This window comes from Gorilla gorilla, chromosome 8 (genome assembly GCF_029281585.2).
Source record: "Gorilla gorilla gorilla isolate KB3781 chromosome 8, NHGRI_mGorGor1-v2.1_pri, whole genome shotgun sequence".
In the NCBI taxonomy this organism is placed as follows: Eukaryota; Metazoa; Chordata; class Mammalia; order Primates; family Hominidae; genus Gorilla; species Gorilla gorilla.
Window position 1 is genome coordinate 55,988,760 of NC_073232.2, and position 20,846 is coordinate 56,009,605.

The 20,846-nt window shown below is 41.2% G+C and overlaps 1 protein-coding gene across 1 annotated transcript; it reads left to right on the plus strand.

Moving 5' to 3' along the window:
- The first annotated feature begins 567 nt into the window (after positions 1-567).
- MRLN (myoregulin) lies at positions 568-17,287 on the plus strand. Its single transcript, XM_019034486.4, has 3 exons — positions 568-925; positions 15,722-15,825; positions 17,062-17,287. Exon 3 carries the CDS (start codon positions 17,082-17,084, stop codon positions 17,220-17,222), a length of 141 nt encoding a protein of 46 aa, XP_018890031.1. The 5' UTR covers positions 568-925; positions 15,722-15,825; positions 17,062-17,081; the 3' UTR covers positions 17,223-17,287.
- Positions 17,288-20,846: the final 3,559 nt, after the last annotated feature.

Here is a 20,846-nt window from a genome sequence, read left to right on the forward strand (position 1 = left end):
TGAAATATAAGTTTCCAAAAGAGGAGAGCCACTGCAAACCAGAAGTAAAGTGATGATTACACCTCCATTCTTACCACATGAATTTATGTATGATACAATCCCAAGATCCAGCCTCCAACCCCCACATATACCTATATGTTTCCAGGAATTGTTTTGGGATCTCTAAGGGAAGCCAGCTGATATGCTCACAGGTAAACAAACTTTAAAAAGTTGATAACATGCATTTCAAAATCCATTTGTTGATAGATTTTTAAAATTGAGGAGTCAATATAAACAAGGTAAAATGTATAAATTTAAGAAGATATTCAGATGTCCATGGAAAATAATTGTTCAGAAGAGCAAAGGATAGTATAACATTAAATGAGTCATGGTGTCTTTTTGACATTCCTGATTTTTTTTTATTATTATTATACTTCAAGTTCTAGGGTACATGTACACAACATGCAGGTTTGTTACATAGGTATATATATGCCATGTTGGTTTGCTGTACCCATCAACTTGTGACTTACATTAGGTATTTCTCCTAATGCTATCCCTCCCCCAGGCTCCCACCCTCTCCCCGACAGGCCCTGGTGTGTGATGTTCCCTGCCGACATTCAGGATATTTTGTTGGTTGTTTAACTCTTCAAAAACTTGACATAAGGGTCTATTGATTGTGGAGGAACTGATCTCCTTCTCATGGGTTCTTTGAGCTCCTGTGTGGGCATAAGTATATCTTTGTTATAATTTGTTCCACCTGTGCCTGTCGATTTCTTTCCACTTGCCTCCTCCCATGACATTCTGGCTCATGTTTCTTCATAAAGCTCTAAGCCAGTTATTAATAACAGACCAGTGAGCCTCCTGATCCACCAAGACCATATGGTGTTTTTCATAAGAGAGAGATCATTCCCTTGACTTTGGACTTCGCTTATTGAACCCCTGAACAGTAAGTGTTTTTTTTGTTTGTTTGTTTGTTTTGCTTTGTTTTTTAATGTAGCATTTTAAGATGTTGATTTTGGAGGAAAGTTTAGTGTGACTCTAAAGTTTACGTGCTTCTGATAGAGGGAGAACATAGTAGGCTAAAATTCACTAAGACTCATAAAGCCTATTTCCTATTCCCTGCAGCATCTCTCTGCTTTTCATAAGGCTGATTATAAAGAGAGACCAATGAATTAGATTTCTACTCCTCTCATTTTCTTTTGGTTAAATAAAGGCAGGAGGAGAAGCAAAGGATTAACGATATTTAAACTACTTGACCAAGACCTGTGGCTGCAGCTTGACCTGTCTCCTTGTATTTTCTCTCCAAATAGAATTCCAGTGATTTCAAAGAGAATTTTCACATATGAAAAGTATATGTAGGGGACTGGGGGGAGGAGTAGTTGGACAAGAGACCTGGGCACTTTTGTTTTTTTCCCCCTTGTTCTAGGTTTGGATCAGATAGGGCACCTGTCTTGTTCCATGGATTCGTTGCTTCCTTGTTTTTTAGCCAGAGGCTTTGTCTTTGCAGCCTTCTTTATGCTGGTTGCTTCTGAGAGTCCTTCAAAGTAGGTCACTATGTTTTCTGTCTAGAAAAGGGGGACCCTGAAGCCCAGAAAGGCCAATGCCCCGCTTGGTTCTCTTGAGCAGGGTTAAAACCTGACACTCCAATCCTTCTTCAAGACCATAGACTAATATAGCTTTCTGCTTTGGTTATGTATGTTCAGTAGTTGAACATGTGCACCAGGCTTCTAAATAAAATGTGTAAGGGAGGCATGACAGGGAACTGGAAGGAGGCAGATGTGGGCTTGTTGTTGAGCCCTGGCTTGGACCACATACAAGCTGTGTGATCCTAAGAAAGTACTCAACCACTCTGAGCCTCAGTTTGCTCATTTGTAAAATGAGAATCATAGTCTCTTTTACAACGTGGTGGGGTTTACTCAATGTATGTAAGAAGCCAAGTATAGTGACAGTGACTGTTATTTTAACACATTTATAAATTCCTGCTTTGAATTTTTCCTGAATCTTCCTAATTATCTCTCATTTGTTTCCAATTTAAATCCAGAGCCTCCAAATATGGTTTTTGATGGGAAACATGAATTTAAACTGTAGAGGTGATATCTGACTTCTACTACTTTTAGTAACTTCATTTTTAGAATAGTGTAAACCATACAAATGCTGAGGACAGGTGGATTGGAGGATGGTATATTGTTAGCAATCAAGACACTAAGTCTACAGCTAAGATCAGCGATGATGAGAAACCTCCCCAAACAACTTCAAAATATAAACTATTATTTCCATAAACGTATCTGCTCTATTATAATCAGCATTCTAACATTTTTCTTTTTGCTCTGTCTTTCTATGTTTCCAAAAGACTGGTTTCCACCCTTACCACATTAGATTCTGTGTGTCTGGATAAGACAGAAAGAAGGATTGTCTCAATACCTGCTTTCCAAAGTGTTGCTCTGTAACTCAGGAGATATGATTGGATTTTTGTTTTCCTCTGTAAACTTTAATTGTGCAAATATGTATTTAATTCCCACCATGTGCAAGACACCATGTGCTAACCTAAAATGGGGTCTATAAAAGTCAGAATGGGCTTGCTCATGGTTCAGTACTCCTCCTTGTGTAACACTTTTTTTTTTTTTTTTTTTTTTGAGACAGAGTCTTACTCTGTCACCCAGGCTGGAGTGCAGTGGCTTGATATCACCTCACTGAATCTCCACCTCCCGGGCTCAAGTGATTCTTCCACCTCAGCCTCCCGAGTACCTGGGACTACAGGTGTGCACCAACATGCCCAGCTAATTTTTTGTTATTATTTTTTTTTAGTAGAGACAGGGTTTTGCCATGTTGCCCAGCCTGGTCTCAAACCCCTGGGCTCAAGTGAACCACTGCCTTGGTCTCCCAAAGTGCTGGAATTATAGGTGTGAGCCACCGCACCTGGCCAAGTATCACCTTCTAAGTAATGACTTTGTGAAGAATAGAAGAGCAACACCTTAAAGTCACACCTCATCTGCCCTATGGAAAAAAATTGTCATTAAGCACTTACTTTGTTCCAAGCTCTGTGGAAAATGCTAGAGATATCATTTCTGCTCTAAAGGTGGTCATAGTCTGTCATTTAAACTTGAAATTCTATTCTCCAGCCTAACCATCTATTTTCAGCTAAACTTGACTCCAAAGAACAATCAGCTTGTTTCAGAAATCAGATCTGCACCTAAAAACATAAAGACATTGCCACCAGTGAATTTATACCAAGGAGTGTGTGTTGCAGGCCAAGTAGGCAGTTTAAAAGGTTTTGCCAAATGCCTTTGAATACTCAAAAAAGTCCAGAGATTTCCCCACTCCCCTCCACTCACCAACTCCAAATGGGAATGACACTCATTTGGATATCTGAGTTCTGCAGGTCAAAAAACACAAACAAGCCCTCTAGTCCCATTTCTGCATCCTGCACCCATTTCTGCATCCTCACACCACTCAAAGGACAAGTGTCTGCTGGCACCGCTGTGTTGGGGCTGTCTGAGGAAGCCTCACACAGCTGATCCCCAGCCAGGGCTCCGGGCATTTCATCCGGCTTTGTAAAAGTGCATCACAACTGTGATTCATGGAGAGGGCTGGAAAACTTGGCAGGGAGAAGGTTGATAACATTTTGATTATTTCAATTCCAGAATATTTCATAATGTTCAGTGCCCATAACTGAATAAATCCATGTCATCTCAGGGGCAATGTATGATCTGTTTAGGGCAAGAATATGGCAGCTAGAAACTTTAACCTTCAAGAGTCCTGATAGTAGAGGATTAAGAAGTCATGTTTGTTCATATGTAGAAAAATTGTTCTTTTTAGGGCCAGAACATTTACTTCAAACATTTGAGGCATGGCCATCAATGGCTTGGGAAAGCCAAAACTGAACAGATGTTGACCTAAAAAGAAAGCAAGTGGGCTGGGCGTGATGGCTCATGCCTGTAATCCCAGCATTTTGGGAGGCCAAGGAGGATGGATCACCTGAGGTCAGGAGTTCAACACCAGCCTGTCCAACATGGTGAAACCCTGTCTCTACTAAAAATACAAAAATTAACCGGTGTGGTGGTGGGAGCCTGTAATCCCAGCTACTCGGGAGGCTGAGGCAGGAGAATTACTTAAACCCAGGAGGCGGAGGTTGCAGTGAGCCAAGATTGCACCATTGCACTCCAGCCTAGGCAACAAGAACGAAACTCTGTCTCAAAAAAAAAAAAAAAAAAAAAAAGAGAGAGCAAGGGAGGTTCCATTGAAGAGAAGAGAAACACAGTGGCTCCTGACAGGTCTGAAACCTGCTTTCTGACCTGGGGCGGGTGGGTGATCAGATGGACCCTCAGGAGTGCTGCCAGGCAAGCCAACACCCTGCTGCTCATGTGTCTGTGTGTCTGCCTCAGCTTCTCTGGGCTTTCCATCTCTTAAGGGCTATTTGTTTCCTCTCATCTAACTGAGCCACTCCATCCCTCTTCATGGCTGGGCTGCAAGGAAGTGGCCATCTTTCTGAATCTGCTGCTTCACTTAACTAGGCACTATTTATTGAATGTCAGGCAGCATGCTGGGCTCTTGTCTTACTTTTTTTGTTTGCTTGTTTTGTTTTGTTTTGTTTTGAGACCCAGGCTGGAGTTTAGTGGCATGATCTCGGCTCACTGCAACCTCTGCCTGCCAGGTTCAAGCGATTCTTGTGCTTCAGCCTCCCGAGTAGCTGGGACTACAGGTGCGAACCACCACGCCCAGCTAATTTTTGCATTTTTAGTAGAGGCAGGGTTTTGCCATGTTGGCCAAGCTGATCTCCAACTCCTGACTTCAGGTGATCTGCCTGCCTTGGCCTCCCAAAGTGCTGGGATTACGGGTGTGAGCCACCATGCCTGGCCTCTTGGCTTACATTTTTACCAGTCCTGCAATATTGCAGTGGCTAAGGCCGTGGGCATTGGAGCCAAACAAATCTCCATAAAAATCCTTGGTCACCTCTTACTACGTGTGTAACGTTGGACAGCTATCTTAACCTCTCTGGGTTTCTGTATTTTTGAATAAGAAAATAGTGGTATGAATATTCCACCTCATAAAGTTTTATGAGATTAAAAATCAAAGTGTGTATAGAAGGCACTGAACTTTAGCTATGAATAAAGTCCTTTCAACCCCCCACAAGACAGATATTACTCTCTCTGTTCTCCAGATGAGGTGGCATCTGAGGTCAGGTGCTTTGTCCAAGGCTGCAGAGTTAATAGTGGTAAGAGCCAGGATCTCAAACTGGTTCCATCCGGTTCAGATCCTGTACTCTCTCCTCACTCCACCTTGCTGACTGATCATCTGTGACTAACATGTTTCTGTGTTCAGTCGAAGTCCACTTGTCAAATTCTCTGCCTTGTGGCCCTGACCTGCCACATTTTCTACTTTTCACTTGTGATTTGCTTTGATCTGGACTCTCTGGTTATACATGGGCTGGAATCAAAGATGTTGGAGGGTGATGAAGGTAGACTCTCCTCACGTAGCTGACTGGTGAAATGCAGAATCCAGTCTATCATAAATGTCAGAAAATTGCTGAGGCAATTGTAGCACTAGCTTTGGAAAAAGTCACTGTGTGACCTCAGACAAGTCTCTGCACTTCTCTGGGCCTTGTTTGTCAAATGAGAAGTTTACAAAAGCTCCGATATCTTTTCTATACCAACATTTCGTTAGTATTTCCAGTCTTTCCCTCTTGTTGTTTTTCTTAGCTGGAAAGAGAATAATTGACCTGAGATCATGTCTTAATCAGGAAACAAGGTGCAAGAATAATGCCTGCCATCATTTAAACATACAGCCATATGCATTATTTAATTCGTATACAAGCTTTCTATGATATAATGTTCATGTCATTGATACGTTAATTTCTCAGATTTGTGTTAAATTTCCTTTCTCATATAATTCAACTTCTGGCAGAATTGAAGGGGACCTTAATAAGCTCAGAAAATGCAGCTTGAACTCAAATTTTAGAAGCTTTTCAGAACACAAAAAATCCATTTACCATTGCATATGCCCAAATTTTCCCAAATTACTCGAATTTGAGTTTAGTGAGGGCAAACCTCCACTATGCTGTAGAAACGGTGGCCATCCCAACAGATCATCCCATTCTAAAACCCTGCACGTCCTGTGCCAAGTTTTTCTTGCCTTCCAACAACTTGACTTGCTTCCCTAATTATAAGCAAAAAAAAAGCAAAACCAAAAGGAAAAGCATTAATAAGACATAGTTCTCATATGATTTCTCAAGTTTCTAAAAGACAGTTGTCTTGAACATAAACTTTCTGGGAAAGGGAGATGTTTTCCATAGGGAGACAAGTTGCAAGCACCCAACTTTGGGATTTTATTTTTAAAATTATTTGCTGGGAGAAGTAGACTTATTATGTATGTTTTTCTTGTTGTAATTGTCATTTGGACAAAGTGAACTTTCATTCTTCCCAGAAAGCTTCTGCTTTAAGTATAGTCAAGTCAGTATTTTTTGAGAACTAATTAGTGTCGGAGAGTGTGAGGCACTGGAATCCAGGATGAATAAGGCCGTCCCCTACCTTCTAGGAAAGCATCACTGACTATAGGGTATTGCATGTAAACAACCACGATACAGTGTGGTCACTGGCAACATGTTACGGACAAGTCGGAAATACATTCTGTCTAAGGAAGTCAGATTGGATAACAGAGGAGGTGAGATTGAATCTCAAAGGATGAATAGGAGTTTAACAGTTTTGCCTGTTTAGGTGCTTAAAGAGAACTTGAGAAGAATGATTCATTCAAGGGCTACTGTCTAACAGTAATATGCTAAACTGTAATTAATAATAGACACCATCACTTACTAAATGTTTACTTTCTAGGCACAAGCATTATCTCATTGAATTATCAGGCTACCCTAAGAAGCAGATACCATTATCCCCACTTTATGGAAGTGCCAACTGAGGCACAGAGTTAATGTAACTTGCTTAAGGTCTCATGCACAGTGGCAGACCTGAGATTCAAACTCTGTCAGTCTGATTCTAGACCCATCTCTCAAACACCATGTCTTGGCAGCATTCTTATTATTTCTCAGCTTAGTTAATGTTAAGGAGGTCAAGGGGAGAAACTTGTTAGCCATAAGGTAACAAGTGGTTAAAAACAAATAACAATAAATATGAATAAAATAGGTAGTAAAAGATAATAAAAATAAATAATAAAAACTGTACTTTTAGCTGGGCGCAGTGGCTCACGCCTGTAATCCCAGCACTTTGGAAGGATGAGGCGGACGGATCACCTGAGGTTGGGAGTTCAAGACCAGCCTGACCAACATGGAGAAACCCCATCTCTACTAAAAATACAAAAATTAGCCACGCGTGGTGGTGCATGCCTGTAATCCCAGCTACTCAAGAGGCTGAGGCAGGAGAATCGCTTGAATCCGGTAGGTGGATGCTGCAGTGTGCAGTGAGCCGACATCGTGCCATTGGACTCCAGCCTGGACAACAAGAGCAAAAACAAAAAAACTGTACTTTCAGCTAAATTTGTTGTTAAATAGTGAGCTCACAGTTGTGATCTGGGCAATGTCCCATTTACAAAGGGCAGATTGTTTTGATGTGAATAAATTAGCAACTAACTGTTATAAAGTGAATTCCGGCAAATTTGGGGTTATCAGGGCCAGAGGGGTAACTGTCAGCCCTTCCATCCCATCCACAACCAGCTCACTTATATAGAAAGGATCCAGGACTGAAGAAGGAGCATGGCCATTAATAATTATGTGATGTTTCCATGCCAGTATAGTCCATTTCCATTATAATGTAGATCTTTTCAAAAGTAACTTTTCATTTTAAAACATGAATAAATCAGTATAGTTGAAAGAGCATGGCATCTGGAAGCTGAAGTACTGGATTCGTTTCTAAACTATGGCACAGAATACTCAAAGTTCTTCATCTCCCAGTTGTGCATAAGCAGCGCCTGGCACATAATAGACCCTCAATAAATGGTGGTTATTATAATATTATTTACTTAAGTGGCTTATTAAGCAAAAGTGGACAGATTTCAACTGTGTCTCATTTTTCAACATATGCCTCTAGGGAACTTCTATCAATATTATCTTAACTGTTAGACATTGATTGAAACAAGGAGAAGGATTAGAAAATTTTTTATCAAAAAAGAAAATATTTTTGAAGTGTGACTGATGTGTTTAAGATTATAAACTTGAATCCAATGAAAAGTGTTTTTATTTTGAGTGAAAAAGAGACTTTGCAAAGTATATTCATTCTGTACTTTGTCCTAACCAAAAACCCACACTTAATAAAGAGAAATGTTAGAGGTTAGGAGAAATTGAGGAAAGTGTGAAGTCTCAGAACTCGTAATACTTTTATATAACAGAGGGATTTTGTTGTTGTTGTTGTTGTTTGTTTTTTTGTTGTTGTGGTTTTTTTGCCAGGGGACCAAGCCATTTAGAAAATACATTGTTCTTAATGGTCCCTGGAGTCAGAGCTGACTTCAAAGGCAAGGGCTTACAAACTGGTGGCAGAGTGAAGAACAGAGGATACAATGAAGTCCAGCTCCTAGAAACCAGGGGTTACTGCTACTCTCATTTGTCTAACTCTGTGGGATACCACTCCTCAACTATCTAATAAGCAATGAACAGGTCAATTTAAATTAGATTATTTGGACCTGAATCTTGATAGAATCAAAGGAAGAAATAAAAACTTATAAACTAGATGACAGTATCCATTCTACTTTCAGTACAACAGTCTATAAAATAATAAAGTGACTCCCAATGGCCTCTAGAAATGAGGAAAAGAAAGGCAGAGTGTTCACATGGTGGCGGGGGGGGGGGGGGGGGGAGTGGGGGGGAATTATTTGCCATCATCTGAAGTTTCAACATAAAAAAAATCTGACCCAAAATAACCTCAGCTGTCATATCAGAAATGGAAGGTCATGTCATTTTAACTATGATGTTAAAACATTACGTTGGAGATAAGACCAAGGTCCTGAGATAAACACATTCAGTAAGTTGTAGCATAGTTTTTAAGGTGTCCTAACTTGTTTAAAATGTGTGTATATTTTTTGGTACATGTTTCTATCAGATAAAAACTAGGAAATATTTCATCCCGAAAATTACTGCTGTTAAATAGCTATTCTCTTCAACAAATGCCCCTTCGATCCTAAAGAAGAAACACTACCATGATTCATTTTCTTTTTTTTATTTTATTATTTTTTATTTTTTAATTTTTTTAGTATTTATTGATCATTCTTGGTTGTTTCTCGGAGAGGGGGATTTGGCAGGGTCATAGGACAATAGTGGAGGGAAGGTCAGCAGATAAACAAGTGAACAAAGGCCTCTGGTTTTCCTAGGCAGAGGGCCCTGCTGCCTTCTGCAGTGTTTGTGTCCCTGGGTATTTGAGATTAGGGAGTGGTGATGACTCTTAACGAGTATGCTGCCTTCAAGCATCTGTGTAACAAAGCACATCTTGCACCGCCCTTAATCCATTTAACCCTTAGTGGACACAGCACATGTTTCAGAGAGCACGGAGTTGGGGGTAAAGTTATAGATTAACAGCATCCTAAGGCAGAATTTTTCTTAGTACAGAGCACAATGGAGTCTCCTATGTCTACTTCTTTCTACACAGACACAGTAACAATCTGATCTTTCTTTTCCCCACATTTCCCCCTTTTCTATTCGACAAAACCGCCATCTTCATCATGGCCCGTTCTCAATGAGCTGTTGGGTACACCTCCCAGACGGGGTGGCAGCGGGGCAGAGGGGCTCCTCACTTCCCAGACGGGGCGGCTGGGCAGAGGTGCCCCCCCACCTCCCAGATGGGGTGGCGGCCGGGCGGGGGCTGCCCCCCACCTCCCAGAAGGGGCGGCTGCCGGGCGGAGGGGGTCCTCACTTCCCGGACGGGGCGGCTGCCGGGCGCAGGGGCTTCTCACTTCTCAGACGGAGCGGCCGGTCAGAGACGCTCCTTACCTCCCAGATGGGGTGGCGGCGGGGCAGAGACACTCCTCAGTTCCCAGACGGGGTCGCGGCCGGGCAGAGGCACTCTTCACATCTCAGACGGGGTGGCGGGGCAGAGGCGCTCCGCACATCCCAGACGATGGGTGGCCGGGCAGAGACGCTCCTCACTTCCTAGACGGGATGACGGCCGGGCAGAGGGGCTCCTCACATCCCAGACGATGGGCAGCCAGGCAGAGACACTCCTCACTTCCTAGACGGGGTGGCGGCCAGGCAGAGGCTGCAATCTCGGCACTTTGGGAGGCCAAGGCAGGCGGCTGGGAGGTGGAGGTTGTAACGAGCCGAGATCACGCCACTGCACTCCAGCCTGGGCAACATTGAGCACTGAGTGAGCGAGACTCCGTCTGCAATCCCGGCACCTGAGAGGCGGAGGCTGGCAGATCACTCGTGGTCAGGAGCTGGAGACCAGCCTGGCCAACATGGCGAAACCCCATCTCCACCAAAAAATACGAAAACCAGTCAGGCGTGGTGGCGGCGCGCGCCTGCAATCCCAGGCACTCGGCAGGCTGAGGCAGGAGAATCAGGCAGGGAGGTTGCAGTGCGTCGAGATGGCGGCAGTACAGTCCAGCCTCAGCTCGGCATCAGAGGGAGACCATGCAAAGAGGGAGGGGGAGGGGGAGGGGGAACGACCCATGATTCATTTTCAATGTAAATCCAAGCACCATGTGACTCATAATTTTAATCCACAGTAAAACCTGGGTGTGTTAGGAAACTTGTGATGAGACAAATTTGTGTCCTTCCAATTATTTAGATCTAGAAACAGACCTAACATCAAGGGCAAAAACCAAACAGGAACCCCTGTTTCCTGTTCCTCATGGTGGAAGAGATTTGCCTTATCATACTTTTCATTAAAATGTTTCATTGATAAATGTAATTTTCCTTTCATTCATATTTGTTATAATGATTGGTTTGACAAAAATAAAATCAGTATAAATTACTTTGAAATATATCAGAGGGAGGAAGACTAACAGTAATGAGACTACTTTCCTTAGTGTTCTGAAGTTATATAGGCAATATCCTTTTAAATGAATGAATGTGAGAAATGGAAACAGCAAGGTGTGGTGGGGAGGGGCGGGTGGCAGTGAGAAATGGAAACAGCAAAGGGAAAAGAAAATCACCCAAATTCCTTCCACCCAAACTTCACAACTATGGCCACTATTGACATTTGGATTTATTTCTCTCTGGTCTTTTATTTTGTTTACTATTTTAATTATGAAGTCTAACATACATACAGAAAAGCACATGAAGGTCAGGTACAGTGGCTCATGTCTGTAATCCCACCACTTTGGGAGGCTGAGGCAGGAGGATCACTGGAGGCCAGGAGTTCAAGACCAGCCTGGGGAACATAGTGAGACCCTGTCTCTACAAAAACAAAAATAAACTACCTGGGTGTGGTCGCATGTGCCTGTGGCCCCAGCTACTCGTGAGGCTGAGGTGGGAGGATTGCTTGAGTCCAGGAGTTCAAGGCTGCAATGAAATAGGATTGTACCACTACACTCCAAGCTAGGATACAGAGTGAGACTCTCGAAAGAAAGCAAGCAAGAAGGAAGGAAGGAAGGAAGGAAAACAAAGGGAAGGAAGGAAAAGAAAGGAAAGGAAGGAAGGAAGGCAGGGAAGGAAGGAAGGAAGGGAAGGGAAGGGAAGGAAGGAAGGAAGGAAGGAAGGAAGGAAATAAATCACATGAAGCTTCTATGTACAGTTTAATAAATAGTTAAAAAGTGATTGCTAGTATAACCACCACCCAGGACAAGAGATGAAACACTGTTGGAATCTCTTGCCTGTTTCCTCCCCCTATACTCCCTAAAGTCAGGACTACTCTGATTTTGTGGTAGCAAATCTCTTTCTTTTCTTAATAAATTTACCACTTGCATTACTGCCAACCATATATATATACCCCTAAACCATGCACTTTAACTCTATTTTTCTAGTTTATATAAATGTATTTACGCTGTTGTCTTTTGTGTCTTGCTTTTTAAAATTCAATGCTATCTTTATTAGATTCACTTGTTTTTGTATTTTAAAATTCAATGGTATATTTGTAAGATTCATCTTTGTTTTTGTCTATAGCTGTAGTTTAATTTTTACTATTATATAATATTCCATTATATGACTATGCCACAATTTATCCATGTACTAATGGCATTTAAGTTGTTTCCATATTGAAGCTATTACGATGTTTGGATATGTGTCTTGGTAGGCAGATAGCCATGCATTCTGGTGGGGGATACACTTAGGAGTGTAATAGGTGGTCATAAGTATGAGTTATAATCATATTTAAACATTTTAATATCATCAAGGTGCAGTGGCTCCCCAGCGCTTTGGGAAACTGAGGAGGGGAGGACCACCTGAGGCCAGCAGTTTGAGGCTGCAGTGAGCTAGAATCACACTCCTGTTCTCCCAGGATTGCTTGAGGTCAGGAGTTTGAGACCAGCCTGGGCAACATAGCAAGACTCCGTCTCTACAAAAAATTAAAAATTAGCCAGGCAAGGTGGTGTACACCTGTAGCCGTAGCTACTCAGGAGCTGAGGAGGGAGGATTGAATGAGCCCAGGAGTTCAAGGTTACAGTGTGCTATGATCACACCACTACATTCCAGCCTGGGTAACAGAGCAAGCTCCTGTTTCAAAATAAGGAAATAGGCTGGGTGTGGTGGCTCACCTCTGTAATCCTAGCACTTTGGGAGGCTGAGGCAGGTGGACTGCTTGGGCTCAGGGCTTCAGTATCAGCCTGGGCAACGTGGCAAAATCCCATCTCCACAAAAAATACAAAAAATTAGCTAGGCATGGTGGCACACACCTGTAGTCCCAGCTACGCAGGAGGCTGAGGTGGGAGCATCGCTTGAGCTTGGGAGGTCGAGCCTGTAGTGAGCCATATTTGTGCCACTGCACTCCAGCCTAGGTGACAGAGTGAGATACCATCTCAAAAAAAATTAAAAATAAAATAAAGAAGTAAATAAAAAATTAAAATAAAAAAGGTACAGTAAAAATGTGGTGTAAAAGATAAACAGTGGTACACCTGTATAGGGCACTTCCCATGAATGGAGCTTGCAGGACTGGAAGTTGTACTGGGTGAGTCACTGAGTGAAAGGTGAGTGAATGTGAAGGCCTAGGACATTTCTGTACACTACTCTAGACTTTGTGAACACTGTACACTTGGGCTACACTAAATTTATTTATCATTTTTTTCTTTCATCAGTAATAAATTAAGTTTCAGAATAAAGAAATAGGCTGGGACTGGTGGCTCACCTCTGTAATCTCAGCACTTTGGGAGGCTGAAGCAGACGGATCACCTCAGGGGAGGAGCTCAAGACCAGCCTGGCCAACATGGTGAAACACCATCTTTACTAAAAATATAAAAATCAGCCAGATGTCGTAGTGCATTCCTGTAATCTCAGCTACTCGGGAGGCTGAGGCAGGAGAACTGCATGAACCCAGGAGGCAGAGGTTGCAGTGTGCTGAGATCGCGCCATTGCACTCCAGCCTGGGCGATAAGAGTGAGACTCTGTCTCAAAAAAAAAAAAAGAAAGAAAGAAAGAAAGAAAACAAAGAAAAAGAAAAAAATTAAATTTCGTATACTGTAATTTTTTACTTTATAAACTTTTTAATTTTCTTAATGTTTTGACTCTTTCATAATAATAATAATACTTAGCTTAAAGCACAAACACATTGTATGGCTGTACACAAACATTTTCTTTCTTTATATCCTAATTCTATAAGCTTTTTTCTATTAAAATTTTTAATTTTTTTTTTCTTATAAGACACAAACACACACATTAGCCTAGGTCTGCACAGGGCCAGGATCATTATCACTGTCATCCACGTCCACATCTTGTCCCACTGGAAGGTCTTCAGGGACAATAGCATGCATGGAGCTGTCATCTCCTGTGATAATGATGCCTTCTTCTGGAATACCTCAAGGACCTACCTGGGGCTGTTTTACAGTTAACTTTTAAAAAGATAAGTACAAGGAGTGCACTCTAAAATAATAAAAAGTATAGTATAGTCAATACATAAACTATTAACACAGTCATTTTTTATCATTATCAAGTATTATGTACCATACATCATTGTACATGCTGTGGTTTCACAGGACTGGCAGTGCTGTAGGTTTGTTTATAGCAGCGTCACCACAAACACTTGAGTAATGCATTGTGCTATGACATTATAACAACTATGACTTCACTAAGACATAGGAATTTTACAACTCTGTTATAATCTTTTTTTTTTTTTTTTTTAAGATGGAGTCTCACTCCATCGCCCAGGCTGGAGTGCAGTGGCGCGATCTCAGCTCACTGCAACCTCCACCTCCTAGGTTCAAGCAATTCTCTGCCTCAGCCTCCCAAGTAGCTGGGATTACAGGCGCCTGCCACCACGCCCGGCTAATTTTTGTATTTTTAGTATAGACAGGGTGTCACCATCTTGGCCAGGCTGGTCTTGAACTCCTGACCTTGTGATCCACCCGCCTTGGCCTCCCAAAGTGCTGGGAATACAGGCGTGAGCCACTGTGCCCGGCCAACTCTGTTATAATCTCATGGGGCTACTGCCAGTCCTTCATTGACTCAAGTCATTATGCAGTGTGTGACTGCACATGGTTAAAGGAGACAGCAATCAGATTTTATAGCCTTGTCTTTTGTAATAAATTCACTCCATTTTCTAATTTGTTTGTAAAAATGATACAAAATATTAAAACATAATACAGTTGGCCCTCCAGATCCATGGGTTCCATATCCATGGATTCAACCAACCACAGATTGAAAATATTTTGAAAAAACTATGTATCTCTATTGCATATGTACAGACTTTTTTTCTTGTCATTGTTTTGTGTACAATACAGCATAACAGCTATTTACATAGCACGTATATTGTATTAGGTATTATAAGTAACGTATGGAGATGATTTACAGCGTATGGGAGGATATGTGTAGTTTATATGTAAATACTGTGCCATTTATATCAGGGACTTGAGCATTTATGGATTTTGGTATCCATGGTTACTGTATCTGTGGGGTATTCTAGAACTAATCCCCCATGGGTACTGAGGGATGACTGTACTTAAAAAATAGGCACACAATCTCATGAGTTATGGTCACTTACATACGAAGGCTTTTCTGGTTGTAATTGTTGTTTTGTCATGAAGATATTAAAGCCTTGGTTTCAGATAATTTTTAGGGAATTATTTCTTTTCTTTTCTTTTCTTTTTTTTTTTTTTTTTTTTTTTGAGATGGAATCTCCCTCTGTCGCCCAGGCTGGAGTGCAGTGGCACCATCTCGGCTTACCGCAACCTCCGCCTCCTGGGTTCAAACAATACTCCTGCCTTGGCCTCCTGAGTAGCTGGGATTACAGGTGTGCACCACCATGCCCGGCTAATTTTTTTTGTATTTTTGGTAGAGACGGGGTTTCACCATATTGGTCAGGCTGGTCTTGAACTCCTGACCTTGTGATCTGCCTGCTTTGGACTTCCAAAGTGCTGGGATTACAGGCGTGAGCCACCGTGCCCGGTCGGGAATTACTTCTTTAAAAAAAGTGTGGTGGATGTTTGCCCCACCAGGAAAATCCTAGAATTTAGCTTAATCTTTCTGTCCAATGTTCAGTTTTAAGCTCTACAATTCTGGGATAAACAGAAATTAAAGTGTCATATTTTCAAAAGTTCACTCTTAGACATCTCCTTCCAATCTAGTTTTGAAAACAATTTTGGAAGTTTTTCTGTGTAGGCTCCCTGCCCCTCCACTTCCTACACTACCTCACTGTCCAGTAAAACTTTTTGCTATGATTTGACACAGGAATCAAGGTTGCTAAGAGACCACCTGTGCTGAATGCACTTTGTTCTGGCAAGAGCAGAAAACTGAGAAGCCGTGTTACCTACCACTACCTGGGATTAATTCAGGTGAGAAATGGGTCTCTACTCACTCCTCATTCCTCACTAATTGTCTATTCCCCTCCTCACTTCTTATTTCAGTCTCTCTCTTACTCTTTTTGGAGAGAGTTGAAGGTACCCCTGGGAGCCACAGACTGAAGAAACACAAGCTGGAATTTGAGGTTTCTGGAGAGAAGGAAAATCACTTTGCAAACCTATGTATTATTTTTGCTCCTTGTTGCTGAAACACAGGCAAAAGGAATTGTTGCATGCAGGGAAAATTCTAGGTGTTTCTTTTGCTAATGATTATTGTATAATTTGGGGCAAGTAATTCCCTTCTCTAGGAATGGAGCAATTTGTTACAGAAATTATCAACATAGCTCAAAATGGGAGTAGACAACACTGGCAGAGTACTCATTTCTTTCCCCTTCTCTTTTTCTTATTCTCTTTTAAAAGTCTACCTGCCTTTTTTATTTTGGGGTGAAAATAGTAGATGAAATATTTTACTACCCAAATCTTGCCACCTTTTTGATACTGACGTTCATTTTAAGTTGAGTATATATGGGGAACTTTGGTGTAAGGCTTTGAAAACCACTTATTTGCCTTTACATCCCCTGTAAAAGGGATTAAGAATGGTTCTAAATGCCCTGCCTAACAGACGTTTGGTAAACTGTTCCAACAATGTGGAATGCAGACCACAAATTCCAGGTAGTTTTTAAAACCTGTTTTATTAATACAGAAATGTGGAGGAAATTAAATGTTTGATGTCTTAGTTAGTAAGTAACCAAAACATGACAGACAGACAGGATCTTGAGGAAAGAAAAATACCTTTTTTTTTGATCAGTACCTGCCTTTTTTCATGTCTTCAAATTCTCACTTCCTGGTAACACCAATAGTACAAGTTAAAGGAATAGCAGCTTCACCAATGCCAATAAAAATGATTGAAATGACTGCAGATACTTGATAAATAAATTTACTACAGATAACATGAAAAGGGAATGGCCACTATGAAAGTTCCTTGAGCTGTTTGTTTTAGAAAGAAAGGCAAGTTTGGCATAGAGAAAAGCCTGTGATTTTGACAGAAAGTGGTCAAAATAAATGGGAGAAAAATATTTTATTTCATTGATTGGTTACAAATAGGTGTGGAATATTCCCTGGAAGACTTACCTTGTTCACTATCTTTTTATAGTAGAAATATCAGATTGAGTTGAAAGAATCAGTATTATAAATGTGTTCATTTGAGGATACTTTTCTCTTTTTTCCTAGGGAGCGGGAGAATTCTGGATATGACTGGTAAAAACTGGATATTAATTTCTACTACTACTCCCAAAAGTCTAGAAGATGAAATTGTGGGAAGACTTCTAAAAATTTTGTTTGTTATCTTTGTTGACTTAATTTCTATTATATATGTTGTGATAACTTCTTAGAAAGCTGACTTCCTTTCCATGTACATTTCAAACTGAATTACAGTGAATAAAAATTTGTATTTTAACATGTTGAGTGACTCACATTTTATGACATTGCCAATTTATTCTAGAAGCCAACAGGACACTGCAATACAAACAACATTGTGTATTGTTTAGTTCTTTATGGTTTATGAAACATTCACATATACTGAAGTGAATTTTTTTTCCCCAAAAACAGCTATCCTACTGAGTCATGAAACGTCTAGATTTTTGGCCAGGTGTGGTGGCTCACACCTGTAATCCCAGCACTTTGAGAGGCCCAGGTAGGCGGATCCCTTGAGTGCAGGAGTTCAATACGGGCCTGAGCAACCTGAAGAAATCCCATCTCTACTAAAAATAAAAATTAAAAAAATTTGACAGGCATGGTGGTGCATGCCTGCATAGTCCCAGATACTCATACTCGGGATGCTGAGGTGGGAGAATCGCCTGAGTCCAGGAAATCAAGTTTGCAGTGAGCTGTGATCACACCACTCACTGCACTCCAGCCTGGGTGAAAGAGAGAGACCCAGTCTCAAAACAAAAACAAACAAACAAACAAACAACTTCTGGATTTTTTTTAACATAGTCGTTATTTGGTGTATTGACTAAAATTTATACGTGAGATTGTGAGTGAAGTTGATTTTTTAGGATGTGTGCCTATGTGACATTTTATATGATTCTATTTTTAACATACCAAGTTTAACATTCCAGTAGCATAATCTTTACATATGCTGTACCAATTTTCTTATACACATATTTCATCTGTTTGTAGGTGGATTATTTTTCTTAACCCTGGGCAATTGGATAAGTGAGAAATATTTCAATCAACAAAGACTTAGGAATGAAAATACTTAGAAGAGATTCTTTTAGGAAAACAACTTATAAGAAAGGAGAGAAGGCAGAGTATAACCTATGTTGATTTCCTATTTGGGACTAAATGCTCACTCTATGTCATTTAATGTAAGGCTTACAATAACCCTAGGTGGCAGGCACTTCTTGCCTCCATTTTACAGATGAAGAAACTGAATCTTGGAAGAATTGTGCCAGTTTGAGGCCAACACTAGGAAGTGTCTGGAACCGGATCCGGAGCCTTCACAATCTATAATATGTTGCCTCCAAAGGTAAATAATAACTTTATAAGACAAGTGTAGTTAAGAACCAATCTGTACAGCTAAACTCTTTTTCTTACAGTAATTCTTTATTCAAGTTTCTCTTGCTGTATTTAATATTGCCTCTGTTTTCTAATTCCATATTTAAACATTTTTTTATCAAGAAGAAAGATCAAGTTTACTTTTTTCTTATGTCCCACTCGAAAATGTGTTCTCTTCCCCTGTTTTCTCCATTTCCGCTTTATCTCACAGGGTTAAAATATAACTGTTGAACTTCTAGTTTTTAAGCTTTTGAAAAACAAATGACTCTCTGTCCTTTAGACTTTTTGAATTCTTACTTTGGACACACATACTCAAAAAAATTCTGATTTCTTCTATGTGATAATTGTTTTCTTTGATTTGGTCCAATCATTAATGCAAGGCTTCATAAGAGATCTAATTAAGTGTGAAAGGAATCTGGACCTTTGAGACATATCCTTTAACCAGCTCTTACTTAACCTGTCAGCAGTGTTGTATATTTAACCACAAACCAAATAGAGTCAAACTGAGTGTTAATTGAAAACAGTAGCAGAACGTCCTATTCTTCCTCTACACTATATTATTAGACCATACCTTTGGGGTATAAGGACCACCTCCTGTTGATGTGATGTGCTTCTCCTCAAACCCCTATATTTGAGATTTGTTGGAACCCATTATCAGGTTACTCCTATTTTCAGGCAGTTGTTTCTTTTCTCTGGGAACTTCCAGGCAGTAGACAAGGTGGTCCGAATCATCTATTCTGAAGCCAGACTGCTTGGGTCACTTCCTATAGTTTGACAGCCCTATGTCTCAGCTTCCTTACTTATAAAATGAGAGCCTAGCTCATAGGGTTGTAGAGAAAACGAAATGAGGTAACTGATGCAAAGTACTTAGTACAGTCCCTGGCATATGGGAAACCTTTAATCTATGATAGATTGCTGTCATTATTATCCTCAGGTGGGAGCAAAAGTGATGTGGCTTCCTTCAAACTTACACTCCCCCTTACACTTAGAATGACCTCATATTAACCCATCACATTGGCCCAAGGAGGTGATTATGTTCCACAGGAACCTAGGCATGGTTCTGCTGGAGGTATAGATCTAAATTGGCTGACCTCGCAAGGCGTCTTTTGGTTATGTTATTTTGGGAGCTGGAAATTACAACTAGGTACCATAATGTGACTTGAGACAAGAAAAGATACATGATAAACATCCTTTTTCAACAAGTAATAAGAGTCTTAATATGCAAGTGTTGTGGCTTTGTAATTGGCAATAGGTCATTTTTTCTTCACTCTTCAAAAATATTCATTCAGTTCCTTTTTGCCAGATTGTGCTGGGCAGCCAGGCCAAGTTGTAAACGAAACACAGCTACTGTTCTCATGGAGTTCAAAGCTTGGTGGGGAACATGAATGAATACCGAAATGGTGCAATTACAATTGGGGGAAGTATTGGGAAGGATATGCTCACGGTGTTATGAAGGATATAGTGAGAGATGATTCAAGAACTGTTAGCAGTGGCAACTTCTGGGAGCTTGTTAGGCATCCATAATCCGAGTCCTCCTGAGACCTACTGAATTCAGAATCCACATTGTAACAAGATCCCCACGTTCCATACACATCTTATGGTTTGAGAAGCCTTGCGAAGCTCATGTGACTAAGTGTTCCTGCCATCTTGTTGCTCTGGCTATTGAGCTATGTGACATTTGGACAAGTTGCTTAATCTCTCTGGGTCTCATACTCCTCCTGCATTAAAATAAAGAGAGACACAAACAAAAATGGCACAAATACCATATGCTTTGCATATCACATAGAAATATGTGAATGTCAAATGAATTGGGCAGAAACTGACACAAAAATGCATACCAGAAAGTAAGGGCTCCACCCCTCATATTGCCTTATGCCCAATTTCTGCCTCCAAAGAAAGCAAAAGTAAAAACTAAAAGGCAGAAATGAAATCCACAGGCAGACAGCCTAGCGCCACACCCTGGGCCTGGTAGTGAAAGATCGACCCCCGACCTAATCGGTTATGTTATCTATAGATTACAGACATTCTACAGAAAAGCACTGTGGAAATCCCTATCCTGTTTTGTTCCTATCTAATTACCAGTGCATGCAGCCCCCAGTCACGTACCACCTGCTTGCTCAGTCAATCACGACCCTCTCACACGCACCCCCTTAGAGTTGTGAGCCCTTAAAAGGGACAGGAATTGCTTACTCGGGGAGCTCGGTTCTTGAGACAGGAGTCCTGCCAATGCTCCCGGCCGAATAAACCCCCTCCTTCTTTAAGTCTGTGTCTGAGGAGTTTTGTCCGTGGCTCGTCCTGCTACATTTCTTGGTTCACTGACTGGAAGTGAGGTGATTGGCAGATGGTTGAGGCAGCTCCCTAGGTGGCTTAAGCCTGCCCTGTAGAACATCCCTGTGGGGGACTCTGACCAGCCCGAGTGACGCAGATCCTGAGAGCGCTGCCGGGTAGGCATTTGC

What these genes read in the sequence shown, in the direction of transcription:
- MRLN (XM_019034486.4), top strand. Translation starts at nt 17,082, where the DNA reads ATGACTGGTAAAAACTGGATATTAATTTCTACTACTACTCCCAAAAGT.